Source organism: Muntiacus reevesi, chromosome 6, assembly GCF_963930625.1.
Source record: "Muntiacus reevesi chromosome 6, mMunRee1.1, whole genome shotgun sequence".
NCBI classification, from domain to species: domain Eukaryota; kingdom Metazoa; phylum Chordata; class Mammalia; order Artiodactyla; family Cervidae; genus Muntiacus; species Muntiacus reevesi.
Window position 1 is genome coordinate 111,893,943 of NC_089254.1, and position 16,466 is coordinate 111,910,408.

The following is a 16,466-nucleotide window of genomic DNA, read 5'->3' on the forward strand; positions in this document are numbered from 1 at the left end:
ATATGAAACGTATATATGTATCTGATATATATGTGTGTATGCGATATCTATTTCTCTGTGTATATTATACGTTTGTATGTATGTATATATGTGCATATATGTACTTGTGTATATCTTGACGTGCTTTTGACATTTACGCAAGAGTATGTATGTGTACACGATATACTTCTATGCTGTGCATGTGCTACACGCTTCTATCTGTGCGTATGATGTATACGTGTATATGTGTGTACTAAGTTCGCACATTAACTAGGTCACAACGTTTAGTGATGCACTCTCTAAGGGCGTTAAGTAATAAAGCTGATCTTTCTCCTATCGTATCAGTTAAGCCTGGTATCTTACGGAAAGCCTGGAGCCGGCTTCCCAGAAAAGTGCACACACGGGATCCGAGTCCAGCTTCGGGACGCAGGCGCCCACGCAGCCGGCCCCGGAGCACTGTGCACGCGGGACGCTTCAGCAACCCTCGGACAGCGCCCTCTGCCCGGCGGCACCTGCTGGGGGCGCTCCCTGCCCCCGCACCTGCGCCGCAGCGACGCGCCCCGGCCCAAACCCCGCCCCGCCCCGCCCCAAACCCCGCCCCGCCCCGCCCGGCCCTGGCCCCGCCCCGCCCCGCCCCGCCCGGCCCTTGCCCCGCCCCCGAAGGCCTAGCCCCGCCCCTCACCCCTCACCCCCCCCACCCCCCGCCACAGCTCAGGGCCCCGCGGTTTCTTCCCACGCTCCGCTGCGCCGTCGACAGGGGCGCGCGCACGCGAGCCGGGCGCTGAGAGCGGCGCGGCGGCGTCCGTGCCGGGCGCGCGCACGCCGGCGGGGCGGAGCACGGCAGCGGCGGCGGCAGCGGCGGCGGCGGCCATCTTTCCTCACAGCGGCCGCTCTGGGTGCGAGTCAAGGGTCCGCGGCCCCCGTCGGCGCTCGGGCCCGGCCGGAGTGGCGGCGAGGCGTGGATGAGGGGAGCGGCGGTAGCCGAGGGCCGCCCCCTGTGTTACCACCCCCCCGCCCACCCAGGGCAGGCCGAGCCGGCAGCACGCCGGCGGGCGCGGGCGCGGGGTCCCTGCCCGGCGCGGCCTCCCCGCCGGGGCGCTTCCCTGGCGCCCGCCAGCTGCCCGCGCTCTCTGGGTCGGGCCCCCCAGATGGGATAGGCTGTAAAGATGTTTAGTTTTGAGGGGGACTTCAAAACCAGGCCCAAGGTGTCCCTGGGAGGCGCGAGCCGGAAGGTAAGAGCGGCCTGCGAGCGGCGGCGCCTCGGGGCCGGGCGGGGGCGGGGCGCGTCCGTCCCGCCGGTCGGGCGGCAGGGTCACCCCCCGCCCCGCCCAGGGTCACACCGGGTTCGGGAGGAAGGCTGATGGGGGCCGGGGCCGTGTGCACCGGCATCGCCCAGGAGCTGCGAGGATGCTGAGGGCAGACGGCCCTTCACATTTAGGCGGTGAAAAGCTCGGGGCCAGGGACACAGTGTTTCTTTCCGAAATGAGCTTTGGATACTTTGTCAGCCTTGACATCTGATGGTGACTGCTTTTCTGGAGTTCTCCTCTGTTGTAGGAGGTGAGCAGGATGTATTCGTTCTTGACGACAATCTCTGAAATTGAGGCGTACTCCTCGTCTTTGGCCGTATGTTTGAATCCAAGAGCATGAAAATTATTCTTTAGTAACCCTTTGGAAACATTTCTGGAGAGACTCTAGAACTTTTTTTCTGTTATGATAGTTGTTTTTGTTGTTGTTAGTCTTGTCTGACTCTGTGATCCGAGGGACTGCCACAGGCCAGGCTTCCCTGTCCTTCACAATCTCCCCGAGTTTGCTCAGATTCGTGTCCATTTGAGTCGGTGATGCCATCCAGCCATCACATCCTCGGTCGTCCCTTTCTCCTCCTGCCTTCAGTCTTTCCCAGCATCAGGGTTTTTTCTAATGAGTCAGCTCTTTGCATCAGGTGGTCAAAGTATTGAGGTTCAGCTTCAGCATCAGTCTTTCCAATGAACATTCAGGGTTGATTTCTTTTAGGATTGACAGTTATTCTTGGGATAACAGTTGAGAGTAAGAGTGGACAGACTAGTTACTCTGCTGTCCTCTCTGATGACTGGCATCTGCTGATTGGCTGGAATTGCTGGTAAGTAGCTCAGCGTCAGTGTTGTTTCATTTGCTTGCTTTCCACTACCTCTAGCTAAATCCCTTTTCTGCCTGTTTTAGTTTTATCAGGCTGAAAATAAAAGTGTGGTTCCCCCCTACTTAGGGTGTTTGGAAAGTTCAAGTGAGTATAATTAGCTGTTTACTAAATATTAGTTTTCTAAAATGTTCTTTAAGTGCTTCGTGTATTTTTTATTCTATATTAGTATATTGTTTGTTACATTTAACGATTGGGTTGGCTTGTGACTCTAAAGTGATTGCTCAATGTCAGGATATCCATTTTAAATTGTACTGTGAGCGTATGTGGGCTTCCCAGGTGGCATAGTGGTAAAGAATCTGCCTGCTAATGCAGGAGATGCAAGAGACTTCGGTTCAGTGCCTGGGTCAAGAACATCCCCTGGAAAAGGGAATGGCTACACACTCCAGTATTCTTGCCTAGAAAATTCCACAGTCAGAGGAAGCCTGGTGGGCTACAATCCATGGAGTCATAAGAGAGTCAGACAAGACTGAGCACACATGGGGGTAGGTTATGTGATCGTTGCTGAGGGCAGAGGGTGGGATCCCAGCAGGGAGTTGGGAGAGAGTGTGCTGGTAGTTTTCAAATTTGGGTTTTGCAAGATGGTGATTGGTTGAATGTAGCTGGCTGCAGAACAGGGTACCTGTTGAAGTGTGGCAGTGCTGGCATGGGCCATATTTGGGCTTGGCTGATCATGAAAATTCCAGGTGAGATCAAAGGATTTCTGCCCTTGGAAGGGGCCTTGAAGACCCTGTGGGCCAGAGTTAGTTTTCAGGTGGGATATTGGGTGACTGCATGGCCATGTGGCCCGGCTGTAGGTCACCGCCTGAGAGTCCATGTCCCTGCAGTTCTGTCGACCTTGTGAGCTGGGTCCCGACACGTGCCCCGCAGCTCCTGCTCAGGTGCTGATCCTGTTCTCTCTCCAGGGACCACGTCTCGTCTCTGAGGAAAATAGTGATCCATCGATCAGAAGCTCAAGAAGAGATTGTGTATCTGGCTTTTCAACTGTGTGAAACCGTTTTTTTTTTTTTTCCCCTTTTATTCCCCTTTTCATTGACGTTTAGACTTAACATACAGTCAAGGCACAAACATTAAGTGTCTGAATCTTAGGCCATGTCCTCTAGAAGCCTGAGGAGGAAATCCTTGTGCGAGTGAAGTTGAAGGAAGAGGAGAACTCAGGGGACGAGGGTTACAGTCCAGCTTTTTAGCCAGTCCTGCTGGTAGCTTTGGAGTGTGGCTGGCATCACAGACTTGTCCCTTCTTGTATCACTTAGTCATTGTCTGCAGGCCGCCCCCGGCATGGGTGAGAGTGCAGTTCTCCTGAGAGGTAGCAGTTACTCTCAGGTGGTTGGGTGATGGAATCTGGGCAGGGAATTAACTGTAGGTTCTGCTGGAAGGATTTTTACATGTGAACATACCTCGGGGCCCATCATTCCCATCAGCTCACGTACCCAGCATCCCAGAGGCTCCCTTCTGCACCCTTCCATTCTGAGCCCTCCTTTCCAGAGATAGGGAACATTTCATTCAAGGATGGGCACATTAAAAGGACAGATGGCAAGGAGCTAACTGAAGCAGAAGAGATTAAAGAAGAGGTGGCATGAATACAGAGAACTATATTTTAAAAAGGTCTTAATGACCTGGATGAGCAGTGATGGTGTGATCACTGCCCTAGACCCAGATCCTGGAGTGTGAAGTCAAGTGGAACTTAGAAAGCATTACTACAAACAGAGCTAGTGGAAGTGATGAAATTCCAGCTAAGCTATTTCATATCCTAGAAGATGCTATAAACATCCTGTTTAGAAAACTCAGCAGTGGCCACAGGACTGGAAAAAGTCAGTTTTCCTTCTAATTCCAAAGAAAAGCAATGCCAAAGAGTGTTCAAACTATCATACAATTGTCCTCATTTCACATGCTAGCAAGGTAATGCTCAAAATCCTTCAAGCTGGGCTCAGGCAGGAAAGAATCTGCCTGCAATTCGGGAGGTCTGGGTTTGATCCTTGGGTTGGGAAGATCCCCTGGAGGAAGGCATGGCAGCCTACTCCAATATTCCTGCCTGGAGAATCACCATGGACAGAGGTGCCTGGCAGGCTACAGTCCATAGGGTCACGAAGAGTCAGACACGACTGAGTGACTAAGCACATCACAGGCTTCAACAGTATGTGAACCAAGAAGTTCCAGATATACAAGTTGGATTTAGAAAAGGCAGAGGAACCAGAGATCAAATCGCCAGCATCTGTTGCATCATTTAAAAAAGCAAGCAAATTCCAGAAACATCTGCTTTACTGACTAAGCCTTTGATTGTGTGGATCACAACAAACTGGAAAATTGTTAAATAGATGATAATACCAGACCTTCTTACCTGCTTCCTGAGAAACCAGTATGCAGGTCAAGAAGCAACAGTTGAGAACCAGACATGAATCAATGGACTGCTTCAGAAATTGAGAAAGGCATTCATCAAGGCTGTATATTGTCACCCTCCTTATTTAACTTGTATGCAGAGTGCATCATGTAAAATGTCAGACTAAATGAGTTACAAGTTGGAATCAAGATTACCAGGAGAAACATCAACAACCTCAGATATGCAGATAATAATACCACCTTAATGGCAGAAAGTGAAGAGGAACTAAAGAGCCTCTTTTATCAAGAGGGTAAAAGAGGAGAATGAAAAAGCTGACTTGAAACTCAGCATTCAAAAAACTTAAGATCATGGCACCCGGTCCCATCATTTCATGGCAAATAAAAGGGGAAAAAGTGGAAACAGTGACAGATTTTATTTTCTAGGCTCCAGAATCACTGTGGACGGTCAGTGCAGCCATGAAAGTAAAAGACACTTGCTCCTTGGAAGAAAAGCTATGACAAACCTAGACAGCATGTTAAAAAGCAGAAACTTCACTTTGCTGATAAATGTCCATCTAGCCAAAGCTATGGTTTCTCCAGTAGTCATGTACAGATGTGAGAATTGGACCGTAAAGAAGGCTGAGTGGTGAAGAATTGATGCTTTTGAACTGTGGTGTTGGAGAAGACTCTGGAGAGTTCCTTGGACATCAAGGAGATCAAACCAGTCAATCCTAAAGGAAATCAACCCTGAACATTCACTGGGAGGACTGATGCTGAAGCTGAAACTCCAATACTTTGGCCACCTGATGCCAAGAGCTGACTCATTGGAAAAGACCCTGATGCTGGGAAGGATTGAGGGCAGGAGGAGAAGGGGACGACAGAGGATGACATGGTTGGATGGCATCATTGACTCAATGGACATGAGTTTGAGTAAACTCCGGGAGTTGGGGATGGACAGGGAGGTCTGGCGTGCTGCAGTCCATGGGGTTGAAGAGAGTTGAAATGACAGTGACTGAACAACAGCTCAGAGGTGTCCCCTGCTCCCACCTTTATCACCGCAGGGTAGTTGCGCCTGTCGAGCTTCCTGTGCTGGGAACCCCCTCTTTTTGGAGCTGGCTCTTGTGGCTCAGCGTTCCATCTGAGGGGTGGAGCCCGTCGTCTTATTTGGATGCGTTGTCTGAACGTGGCGCAGCTGACCCACGTGCAGTTGTGAGTCTCTGGGTGGACGCCTGCTCTCAAGTGCTGGCCACGCGTCGCACACGGGTGTAGCTCTAGTGTGCTCTGCCCCGTCCTCTTGGAGGCAGACTCGCAGTGTCTGAGCGTTTCAGGGGCTCCACTTCTTGCCACACTTAGTAATGTCAGTCCTTTTAATTTGAAAGTTCTGTTGTTCTGGCGGGTATGTAGTTTCATTGTTGTTTTGATTTTGTTTCCTAACAAACTAAATGATATTTGAGTACCCACATTTGCTTATTTTCTTTAATTCTTTTTCTCTGCAACTTAAGTCCTTTCTCTTATTTCTTAAGCTTAGTGGAAACTGAATAGTTGCCACTTTTTCAGTGAATATAAATTTTTCTTTCAAGTTAAATGAATATTTAATATATTTATTTGTGAAGGTTCTTTGAAGGATCTGAAACATTGTAAGGAAAAGTTCATGCCTTCTTTGTAATCTTGTTGGGGTGGTAAGACTTAAATAGTTAAACCTTAAATAACCATAGAGGGAGTAAGTACCACATTCTGGATTTCCCTTGGGGCTGACTCAGGAAAGGACAGAGTTGGTGGGCTTGATCTTGAAGGGTGGGTTGAACAAATGTGGGTGGGAAGCAAGTATTCCAGGTGGGTGAGAGGATGTGCGTGTATCGGTGTATACTGGATTCCTCTAATGCTAAGTCGCTATGGTTTCTACTTAGTATTTCTGAAGTCAGAGTACATCTTGATAACATGACACAGTTTATTGGCAGTATTTTTTTTTTCTCAGTCATGCATAGAAGAATATCTTAGAGGTCATTTGATTATAGGTTTAGAAATCTCTTGTCAGCACCTTGCCCTGTTGTTCAGTCACTCTGTCCTGTCCGACTCTTTGCGACCCCATAGGCTGCAGCACGCCAGGCTTCCTTGTCCTTCACCGTCTCCCAGAGTTTGCTCAAACTCGTGTCCATCGAGTCGGTGATGCCATCCAACCATCTCGCCCTCTGTCGTCCCCTTCTCCTGCCCTCAGGTCTTTCCCAGCATCAGGATCTTTTCCAGTGAGTTGGCTCTTGCCATCAGATGGCCAGAGGATTGGCGCTTCAGCATCAGTCCTCCCAGTGAATATTCAGGGTTGATTTCCTTTCGGATGGACTGGTTGGATCTCCTTGCAGTCCAAGGGACTCTCGAGTCTTCTCCAACACCACAGTTCAAAAGCATCAGTTCTTCAGCGCTCAGCCTTTATGGTCCAGTTCTCACATTTGTACATGACTCATGGAAAAACCATGTCTTTGGCTAGATGGACCTTTGTCCGCAAAGTGATGTCTCTGCTTTTTAATATATTGTCTTAGTTTGTCATAGCTTTTCTTCCAAGGAGCAGGCAACTTTTAATTTCATGGCTGCACTAACTGCCTGCAGTGATTTTGTAGCCTGGGAATATAAAACCTGTCACTGTTTCCGCTTTTTCCCCTTCTATTTGCCATGAAGTGATGGGACCAGATGCCATAATCTTAGTTTTTTGAATGTTGAGTCTCTAGCCAGGTTTTTCACTCTCCTCTTTTACGTTGTCGATAAAAGAGGCTCTTTAGTTCCTCCTCACTTTCTGCCATTAGAGTGGTATCATCTGCATATCTGAGGTTGTTGATGTTTCTCCTGGTAATCTCAGTTCCTGCTTGTGATTCATCCAGCCCAGGATTTCACATGATGTCCTCTGCATAGAAGTTAAGTAAGCAGGGTGACAATATTGCAGCCTTGACAAACTCCTTTCTCAATTTTGGACCCGTCTGTTCCATTTCTAGTTCTAACTGTTGCTTCTTGACCTGCATACAGATTTCTCAGGAGGCAGGTCAGGTGGTCTGCTATTCCCATCTCTTTAAGAATTTTCCACAGTTTTTGTTGTGATCCACACAGTCAAAGGCCTTAGTTTAGTCATTGAAGCAGATGTAGTTGTCGTTCTGGAATGCCCTTGCTTTCTATATGATCCAACAGGTGTTGGCAATTTGATATCTGGTTCCTATACCTTTTCTAAATCCAGCTTGTACATCTGAAAGTTCAGTACCTCTTGCTCTAGTGTGGTTCATTTGTTGCATTGATAAACCAGTATTACTACATTAAAATTCATTCTTTGTCTTACATTAAGTGGGTTCTGACATGTGTATAATGACGTGTATCCTCCATTGCAGTGTCACAGAGCATAGTTTGTTGCCCTAATACCCTCTTTTCCCTGTCCATCTCCCTTATCCCATGCTTCCCCGCCGCCGCCCGCTCACCCCCAGTCTCTGGCCTCCACTGATCTTTTTACTGTCACCATAGTTTTGCGCTTCTAGCATGTCATGTGGTTGGAATCATACAGTGCGTAGTCTTTTCAGTTGGCTTCTTTCACTCAGCAGCATGCATTTAAGGTTCTTCTTGCCTTTTTGTAAGCTTGATAGCTTGATTTTTTTTTTAATCTTATTTTCTATTAGCAAACTATTTTATTAGAGCGGTTGTATGCTTGCAGAAAAAACTGCTGGGAAAGTGCAGGGAGTTCTCACATGCTCCCCCTCTGCAGCCTTTTGCTTCCTGTCGCATTTCCATCTTGCTGTTATGTGGACATTTGCTACAATTGATGGATTAATATTGATACATTATTATTAAGTCAGCTTATATCAGAATTCGCTCCAGGTGTTGTACATTCTGTGGGTTTTGATCTTTTGAAACTGGCTTCTTGAATTTAGGAATTTTCTTCTAAGGTTGCTCCATGTCTTTTGTGGTCTAATTTTTTTTCTCTGGATGCACCCCACATCATGTGGGACCTTGGTCCCCCGACCAGGGATCAAACCCTCGCGCCTGCATTGGAAGGTGGAGGCTTAACCCCTGGGCCACCAGGGAAGTCCCTTTTGTGGCCTGATAGCTTCCCCCACTCCCCAGTTGTTGAATAATATTCCGTTGTCTGGATGGACCACAGTTCATTCGTTCCTTCACCTTCCGAAGCACATCTTGGTTGCTTCCAAGTTTTAGCATCAGTTGTGACTAAAGCCACCATCAACATCCAGTTCAGGCCCTGCGTGGATATAGTGTTCAGCTCCTTTGGGTAGATATCAAGGAGTGGGATTGCCTGATTGTCTGATAAGATTACGTTCAGTTTTGTAATTGACTGAAAAACTGTCTTCCAAAGTGGCTGTGCGTTCATGCCAAGTCACTTCAGGCATGTCCGACTCTTTGAAACCATGGACTGTAGCCTGCCAGGCTCCTCTGTCCATGGATTCTCCAGGCAAGAATACTGGAGTGGGTTGCCATCTTCTTCAGAAGTGGCTGTTCCATTTTGCATTTCCACCAGCAGTGAGCGCTCCTGTTACTCCACGTCCTTGTCAGCGTTTTCTGTTGCCAGGTTCACATTTGGCCTTTCTGATGGGTGTGTGGTGGTGTCTCACTGTTTTAGTTTGCATTTCCCTGATGACATGTGACATGGAGCATCTTTTCATAGGTGCTTATTTACCATCTGTCTGCTTTGTTGAGGTGTTTGTTCAGGTCTTTATTCTATATTTTAATCAGGTTGTTTTCTTACTGTTAAGTTTTAAGAGTTTCTTACATACATTTTTAATGTACTTTTATATATTTTGTATATGTAAACTCCTTTTTCCAGATATGTTTTTTGCATATATCTTGCCCTAGTTTTTAACTTGTCTTCTTGTTTTCTTAATAACTGTCTTTTGCAGAGCAGAAGTTTTTAATTGTAATGAAGTCCTGTTTTATCAGTTTTTTTCTTATATGAAGTGTCTCATGTTGCATCTAAAAAGTCATGCCAGGGCTTCCATGGTGGCTCAGTGGTAAAGAATCTGCCTGCCAATGCAGGAGACATGGGTTGGATCCCTGGTATGGGAGGATCCCAGGTGCCTCGGAGCAACTAAGCCCATGAGCCACAACTGTTGAGCCTGTGCTCTGTGGCCCGGGAACAGCTGCTGAGCCTTCGTGCTGCAGCTGCTGAAACCTGAGCACCCTAGAGCCCGTGCTCCACAACAGGAGAAGCCACTGCAATGAGCAACCCACGCAAGGCAGCTAGAGAGTGGCCCCCACTTGCCAAAACTGGAGAAAAGCTTGTGAAGCAGCAAAGAGCCAGCAAGGCCAAAAAATAAATAAAATTCTTTAAAAAAAAAAAGTCATGCCAAACAGAATGTCACCTGGTTTTTCTCCTGTGTTACCTTCTAGTAGTTTTATAATTTTGTATTTCACCTTTTCATCTGTGATCCATTTTGGGTTAATTTTTGTGAACTATGTTAAGGTCTGTGTCTAGATTTTTTTTTTTTCCTTCCTGTTTTGGCATGTGAATATCCAGTTTGAACACGTTTGTTGAAAAGCTGCTCTTTCTCCATTGGATTGCCTTTGCTCTCGTCAAATATCAGTTGGCTCAATTGTGTGTGTGTTTCTGGGCTTGGTATTCTGGTCCATGGATCCATTTGTCTATTTTGGATTTTTTGGTTCATTTTGCTCTGTTCTTGCCAGTGCCATATTGTCTTGATTTCCACAGCCTTTATAGTAAGTCTCAGAGTTGGGTAGTGTCAGTCCTCTGACTTTGTTCACATTTTTCTTCAGCATCGTGTTGGCTTTTTTGAATCTTTTGCCCTTTCATAGCAACCATAGAGTCACTTTGTTGATAATCACAAAATAACTTACTGTGCTTTTTATTAAAAAAAAAAACAACCCATTGTGTTTTAAGTGTGCTTGTTACATCAGGTTTTTTAAGTACAGTTAATGTACAATATTACATAAATTGCAGGTGTTCAGTAAGTCACAGTTGTTAAAGGTTATGCTCCATTTATGGTTGTTATTGGAGAAGGAAATGGCAGCCCATGGATAGAGATAGAGGAGCCTGGCAGGCTATAGTCCAAGGGGTCTCGAGAGTCAGATATGACTTAGCAACTAAACCACCACTACCATGGTTATATACAATATTGGCTGTGTTCTCTGTGTTGTATGGACTTACTGGGGTTTTGATTGGGATTGTGTTGAATCTGTAAATCGAAAGAGCAGCCCCTGGAGGGGTTGCTTCCCAGGAGATGCTAGTGGGAAAGAATCTGCCTGTCAGTGCAGGAGACACAGGACGTGGGTTCAGTCCCTGGATCAGGAAGGTCCCCTGAAGTAGGAAATGGCAGCCCACTCCAGTATTCTTGCTTAGGAAATACCATGGACAGAGAGCCTGGCGGGCTGCCAGCCATGGGGTTGCAGAGTTGGACATGACTGACGAGCTGAGCTCTGATGTGATTATATGCTTTTTCTTTAGTTTGTTGTTATAATGGATTATACCAAGTGTTTTATTAGGTTGGTGCAAAAGTAATTGCAGTTTTGCATTGTTGAACTTTGCCATTTGGTGTTGGAATGCATTCTTAAATGTGTCTATGTTATGCATCATTTAAGTCTTATGTTTTTTCACTAACAACTCATTACTTGCAGTTTTATATTTATTTTAGACTAGGGAAATGATGTTAGACAAAAAGCAAATTTGAGCAATTTTCTTTTAATTAGAGTTCAAAATGCTTCATAAAGCTGCAGAGACAACTCACAACATCAGCGATGCATTTGGCCCAGGAACTGCTAACAAATGTACAGTGCAGTGGTGGTTTTAGAAGTTCTGCTAAAGAGCCCAGAGCCTTGAAGATGAGGAGCCCTGTGGCCAATCATCAGAAGTTGACAATGACCAGTTGAGAGGATCCCCAAAGTTGAAAAAACTCGATAAGTGAGTGCCTCATGAGCTGTGTGTGCTTAGTCGTTCAGTCGTGTCTGACTCTCTGCGACCCCGTGGACTGCAGTCCTGCCAGGCTCCTCTGTCCATGGAGTTCTCCAGGCAAGAATGCTGGAGTGGGCTGCCATGCTCTCCAACCAAGGGATCGAACCCAGGTCTCCTGCGTTGCAGGCTGATTCTTTATTGTCTGAGCCACCGGGGAAGCCCCTCATGAGCTGGCTGCAAATCAAAAAAATTGTTGTTTTGAAATGTCATCTTCTCTTATTCTGTGCAACAACAAGTAGCCATTTCTTGATTGGATTTTGGCTTGCCATGAAAAGTGGATTTTATACAACTAACTAGCGATGGCCAGCTCAGTAGTTGGACTGAGAAGAAGCTCCAAAACACTTCCCAAAGCCAAACTTGCACCAAAAAAAGGTCATGGTCACTGTTGGGTGGTCTGCTACCTGTCTGATTGACTGCCCCTGTAATGGATTTGCTGGAATCTGAATCCTGGCAAAACCATTATATCTGAGAAGTATGCTCAGCAAGTGGATTAGATGCACTGAAATCTGCAGCTGGCACTGGTCAACAGAAAGGGTCTGGTTCTTCTCAACAATGCCTGACCGCCTGTCGCACAACCAACACTTCAAATGAATTGGGCTGCAAAACTTTGCCTCGTCCTCCATATTCACCTGACGTCTCACCAACCTACTACCACTTTTTCATACATCTCAACAACTTTTTGCAGTGAAAATGCTTCCACAACCAGCAGGATGCAGAAAATGCCTTCCAAGTTCATCAAATCCCCAAGCATGGATTTTTTTTGCTACAGAAATAAACAGAGTTATTTCTTTTTGGCAAAAATGTGTTGATTGTAATGGTTCCTGTTTTGATTAATAAAGATGTGTTTGAGCCTAGTTATCACAATATAAAATTTATGGCCCGAAACTGCAATTACTTTTTCACCAACCTAATAAATGCCGAACCCGCCCTGCATACCTAGCATAAGTCTCACTTGGTTGTGATATATAATTCTTTTTATACATTGTTTGTAGTGTTTTGTTTAGTTTGTAGTGTTTTATTTGGGGGTTCTTGCACCTATGTTCAGGGGAGAGCTGTCCGTAGGTCTCACCTCCTGTGCTGTCTTTTTCTGGTTTGGGTGTTAGGGTGCCGCCGGTTCACAGAGCGGTTTTACTCTAGAGCTCCCCGAAGCCCATTACTGGGATTTTCACTCCGCCTTTTCCTAAGTGTAGACCGCTCTTAAGATTGCAAGCTCTCTGACTGCTTAGCTTTATACAGCTGCCCTCTGTTGTATAATTGAAGGTCTTACCTTAAATATTTTAACTTAAGAAAATATGCTGTTTCACTTTGAAAAGCTGACACTCAGTATGTGTGTTGTTGTTCTGTACTTTGTGTACGCTGCAGTGCGGCATAAGCTGTCTCTTAGAGGCCTGACATCAAGGGAAGCAGAATGTTTTCTAAGATCAGATTTTAAAATTCACTGTCAGGACTGGTATTATTACCTTACCATTTTTCCCAGTGGCCCCAGTCTGTCCTCTTGGATATGATTATCTGTAGCCTTCACGTATGAGACCAGAAATCTGAGTTCCCTGTCACAGATAAAGTCAGAAGTTCTTGATCTAGTTCTCAGGGAAAGTAAACAGAATGGAAGAGCTGAGGCTTTGTTTAATTGTCTTTGGACTTCAGAGGGTGAGGCGAGCAGCGGACTTAGGGCACAGCGTCCAGGGAGGCGCTGACTGGGGGTGCGCGGGTGCAGGGCTTAAGGCGGACCCCAGGGGCTGCGTGGTCCTGGGTGTGAGCGCCTCCTTCCGCGTGTCCGGCGCCCGCCTTGGTGGCCTTCCCTGTCCTGTCTGACTTCGCACACTTGTGTGCCCTGATTCTCTGGAGTTACAGAGTTAGTTGCCAACTAGGTCTCTTAATTAAGGTAATAAACAAGTCATCTCATAGGGCTATAGAAGAGCCCTCAAAAGGGTTATTGCAAAAGCAGTGAAGAGATTTCCTCTGTGACTTTCCCTTTTTCTTATAATTTCAAAGCATGCGGGCACCTAGGAGTTTGGAAGTTAAGTGTGTTATTCTTTGCCCACGACTTGTTCTCTGACCATGGCCTCTTCACCCTTTCCGTCTCCTCTGCCATCTGTGAGCACGAAGGCAGGAGCAGGCACTTCTGTCCAGCGTCCCCAGAGTCCATCATCTGCAGTGCCGACCACGCTAAAGACGGGAGTACCTGTGGAGGTGTGGGTGGCAGCATGAGTTGGCACAGTCTACCTGGGGGACCATTTAACAGCAAGTACCCAGAGTCACAAACAGGTGCGACCCTTCTAAATCCAGCAATTCTATTTTTAGAAATTTATTTTATTAAACTGATTGAACAGGTGCCTGGCCTAGATGCCTGGGAAAGAAAAGATGATGGTTGTGGCATTGCTTGTGTTATTGAAAAGTGCAAAACAGCCTAAATGTCTAACAGTAGAAGATGTGTTAAACAAATGGTAATATAACAGTACAGTGGGGTGCTATACAGCTGTTTAAAGTGGTCATGATCTATAGTTTTTAATACTTATAATTTATTGATGTCTGTTCCTCATATGTATTAGAATGTCATTGTTGATGGAAATTAGATTGCAAAACATTACTCCATTTAAATTATATTCATCTGAACAGTCATGATCTCTTACTTTACCAGTCTCTTAATTTCCAGTGAATAAAGGTTTAGTTGTCTTATTTCTGCATCCTACTGGCTTAAAGCAGTACATTTTCGCTCTCTGTGGGGCCAGTTATCTCAGGGCTGGTGCGGCGGTCTTTTGGAGGCCTAGGCGTTGGAAACCAGGAATCCATTGTGTGGTTCTGGGGGCTTCTTCCTGGGGCTGGCTCGTGCCTGTGCCTGGAGGTTAGAGCTGGGTCTTGGAGGGAGACGTCTGCTCCCTGCCCCTTGGACGGCACTCGAGGGCTGCTTGGGCATCCTCCTGACACAGCAGCTGGCTCCCCCAGAGCTGGTGATGCAGGAGAGCAGGGAGAATGTGGCAGTGCCTGTTGGGAGGCGTCCTGAAGGTCAGGCATTGTCCCTTCTGTCCTGTTTGATGGTCCAGTCCACTCTTCAGGTGAAGCCCACCAGTGTGGAGATATAACAAGGGAAGAAACTAGTGAACTAGGAAGAGCGGAGCAAACTGGCCAATTAGGGAACTGACTTAAAATTCCCTTTCCCCAGGCAAGACTTCCCGATGGAGCTGTTACCTTATGCTGCTCAAAAAAGGCTTACCTGCAGAGTATTACCTGAATTGTTAGTGATCACTCACTTAGAGCCAGACATCCTGGAATGTAAAGTCAAGTGGGCCTTAGAAAGCATCACTACAACAAAGCTAGTGGAGGTGATGCAATTCCAGTTGAGCTATTTCAAATCCTGAAAGATGATGCTGTGAAAGTGCTGCACTCAATATGCCAACAAATTTGGAAAACTCAGCAGTGGCCACAGGACTGGAAAAGGTCAGTTTTCATTCCAGTCCCTAAGAAAGGCAATCCCAAAGAATGCTCAAACTACCGCACAGTTGCACTCATCTCACACGCTAATGAGGTAATGCTCAAAATTATCCAAGCCAGGCTTCAGCAATACATGAACCAAAAACTTCCAGATGTTCAAGCTGGTTTTAGAAAAGGCAGAGGCACTAGAGATGCTGGATCATTGAAAAAGCAAGAGAGTTCCAGAAAAACATCTATTTCTGCTTTATTGACTATGCCAAAGCCTTTGACTATGTGGGTCACAATAAACTGTGGAAAATTCTGAAGGAGATGGGAATACCAGACCACCTGACCTGCCTCTTGAGAAACCTGTATGCAGGTCAGGAAGCAACAATTAGAATTTGACATGGAACAACAGACTGGTTCCCAATAGGAAAAGGAGTACTTCAAGGCTGTATATTGTCACCCTGCTTATTTAACTTATATGCAGAGTACATCATGAGAAATGCTGGGCTGGAAGAAGCACAAGCTGGAATCAAGATTGCCAGGAGAAATATCAATAATCTCAGATATGCAGATGACACCACCCTTATGGCAGAAAGTGAAGAGGAACTAAAAAGCCTCTTGATGAAAGTGAAAGAGGAGAGTGAAAATGTTGGCTTAAAGCTTAACATTCAGAAAACTAAGATCATGGCATCTGGTCCCATCACCTCATGGGAAATAGATGGGTCGACAGTGGAAATAGTGTCAGACTTTTTTGGGGGGGGCTCCAAAATCACTGCGGATGGTGACTGCAGCCATGAAATTAAAAGACGCTTGCTCCTTGGAAGTAAAGTTATGACCAACCTAGATAGCATATTAAAAAGCAGAGATATTACTTTGCCAACAAAGGTCCATCTGGTCAAGGCTATGATTTTCCAGTGGTCATGTATGGATGTGAGAGTTGGACTGTGAAGAAAGCTGAGCACCGAAAAGTTGATGCTTTTGGTGTTGGAGAAGACTCTTGAGAGTCCCTTGGACTGCAAGGAGATCCAACCAGTCCATCCTGAAGGAAATCTGTCCTGGGTATTCATTGGAAGGACTGATGCTGAAGCTGAAACTCCAGTACTTTGGCCACCTCATGCGAAGAGTTGACTTATTTGAAAAGACCCTGATGCTGGGAGGGGTTGGGGGCAGGAGGAGAAGGGGACGACAGAGGATGAGATGGCTGGATGGCATCACCGACTCGATGGACATATGAGTTTGAGTAAACTCCAGGAGTTGGTGATGGACAGGGAGGCCTGGTGTGCTGTGGTTCATGGGGTCGCAAGGAGTCGGATATGACTGAGCAACTGAACTGAACTGAAGTGATTTGGGAATGAAGGGGTTTGGATTGTCAGCCTGACGGTCACAGGGCAGGCTGGGGGAGATGGTGAGGTCAGAGGGGACTGAAGTGTGTTTCTGCCCTGGGCAGTCTGGTTCCGGGACACGCGGCGGAAGCTCCCCCCTCCCCCCACTTAAAGTGCCTGCCCTCGAACCCCGCGCTGGTGCCTGCAGCTCCATGTGCTGGGCTCCATGCTCGCCCGGGCTCTGATGGAGCATTGTTGCTGCCAGTGAGAAGCCGTGGGCAGAGCTGTCCGACCGTGGGAAAGCGGCCGTCACTTACAG

At 46.7% G+C, this 16,466-nt stretch overlaps 1 protein-coding gene across 3 annotated transcripts in view; it reads left to right on the forward strand.

The window, feature by feature from the left end:
* Window positions 1-836: 836 nt before the first annotated feature.
* Window positions 837-16,466, forward strand: part of UBE3C (ubiquitin protein ligase E3C) — a 124,746-nt gene continuing 109,116 nt past the window's right edge. For 2 of the 3 annotated variants that reach the window (XM_065939600.1, XM_065939602.1), the window contains exon 1: window positions 838-1,211. In XM_065939600.1, coding sequence (XP_065795672.1) covers window positions 1,146-1,211 — 66 coding nt within the window. In that variant the 5' untranslated portion in view covers window positions 838-1,145. Of the gene's footprint in view, window positions 1,212-16,466 lie in introns of all 3 variants that reach the window. The other variant, XM_065939603.1, reaches the window with a different exon arrangement.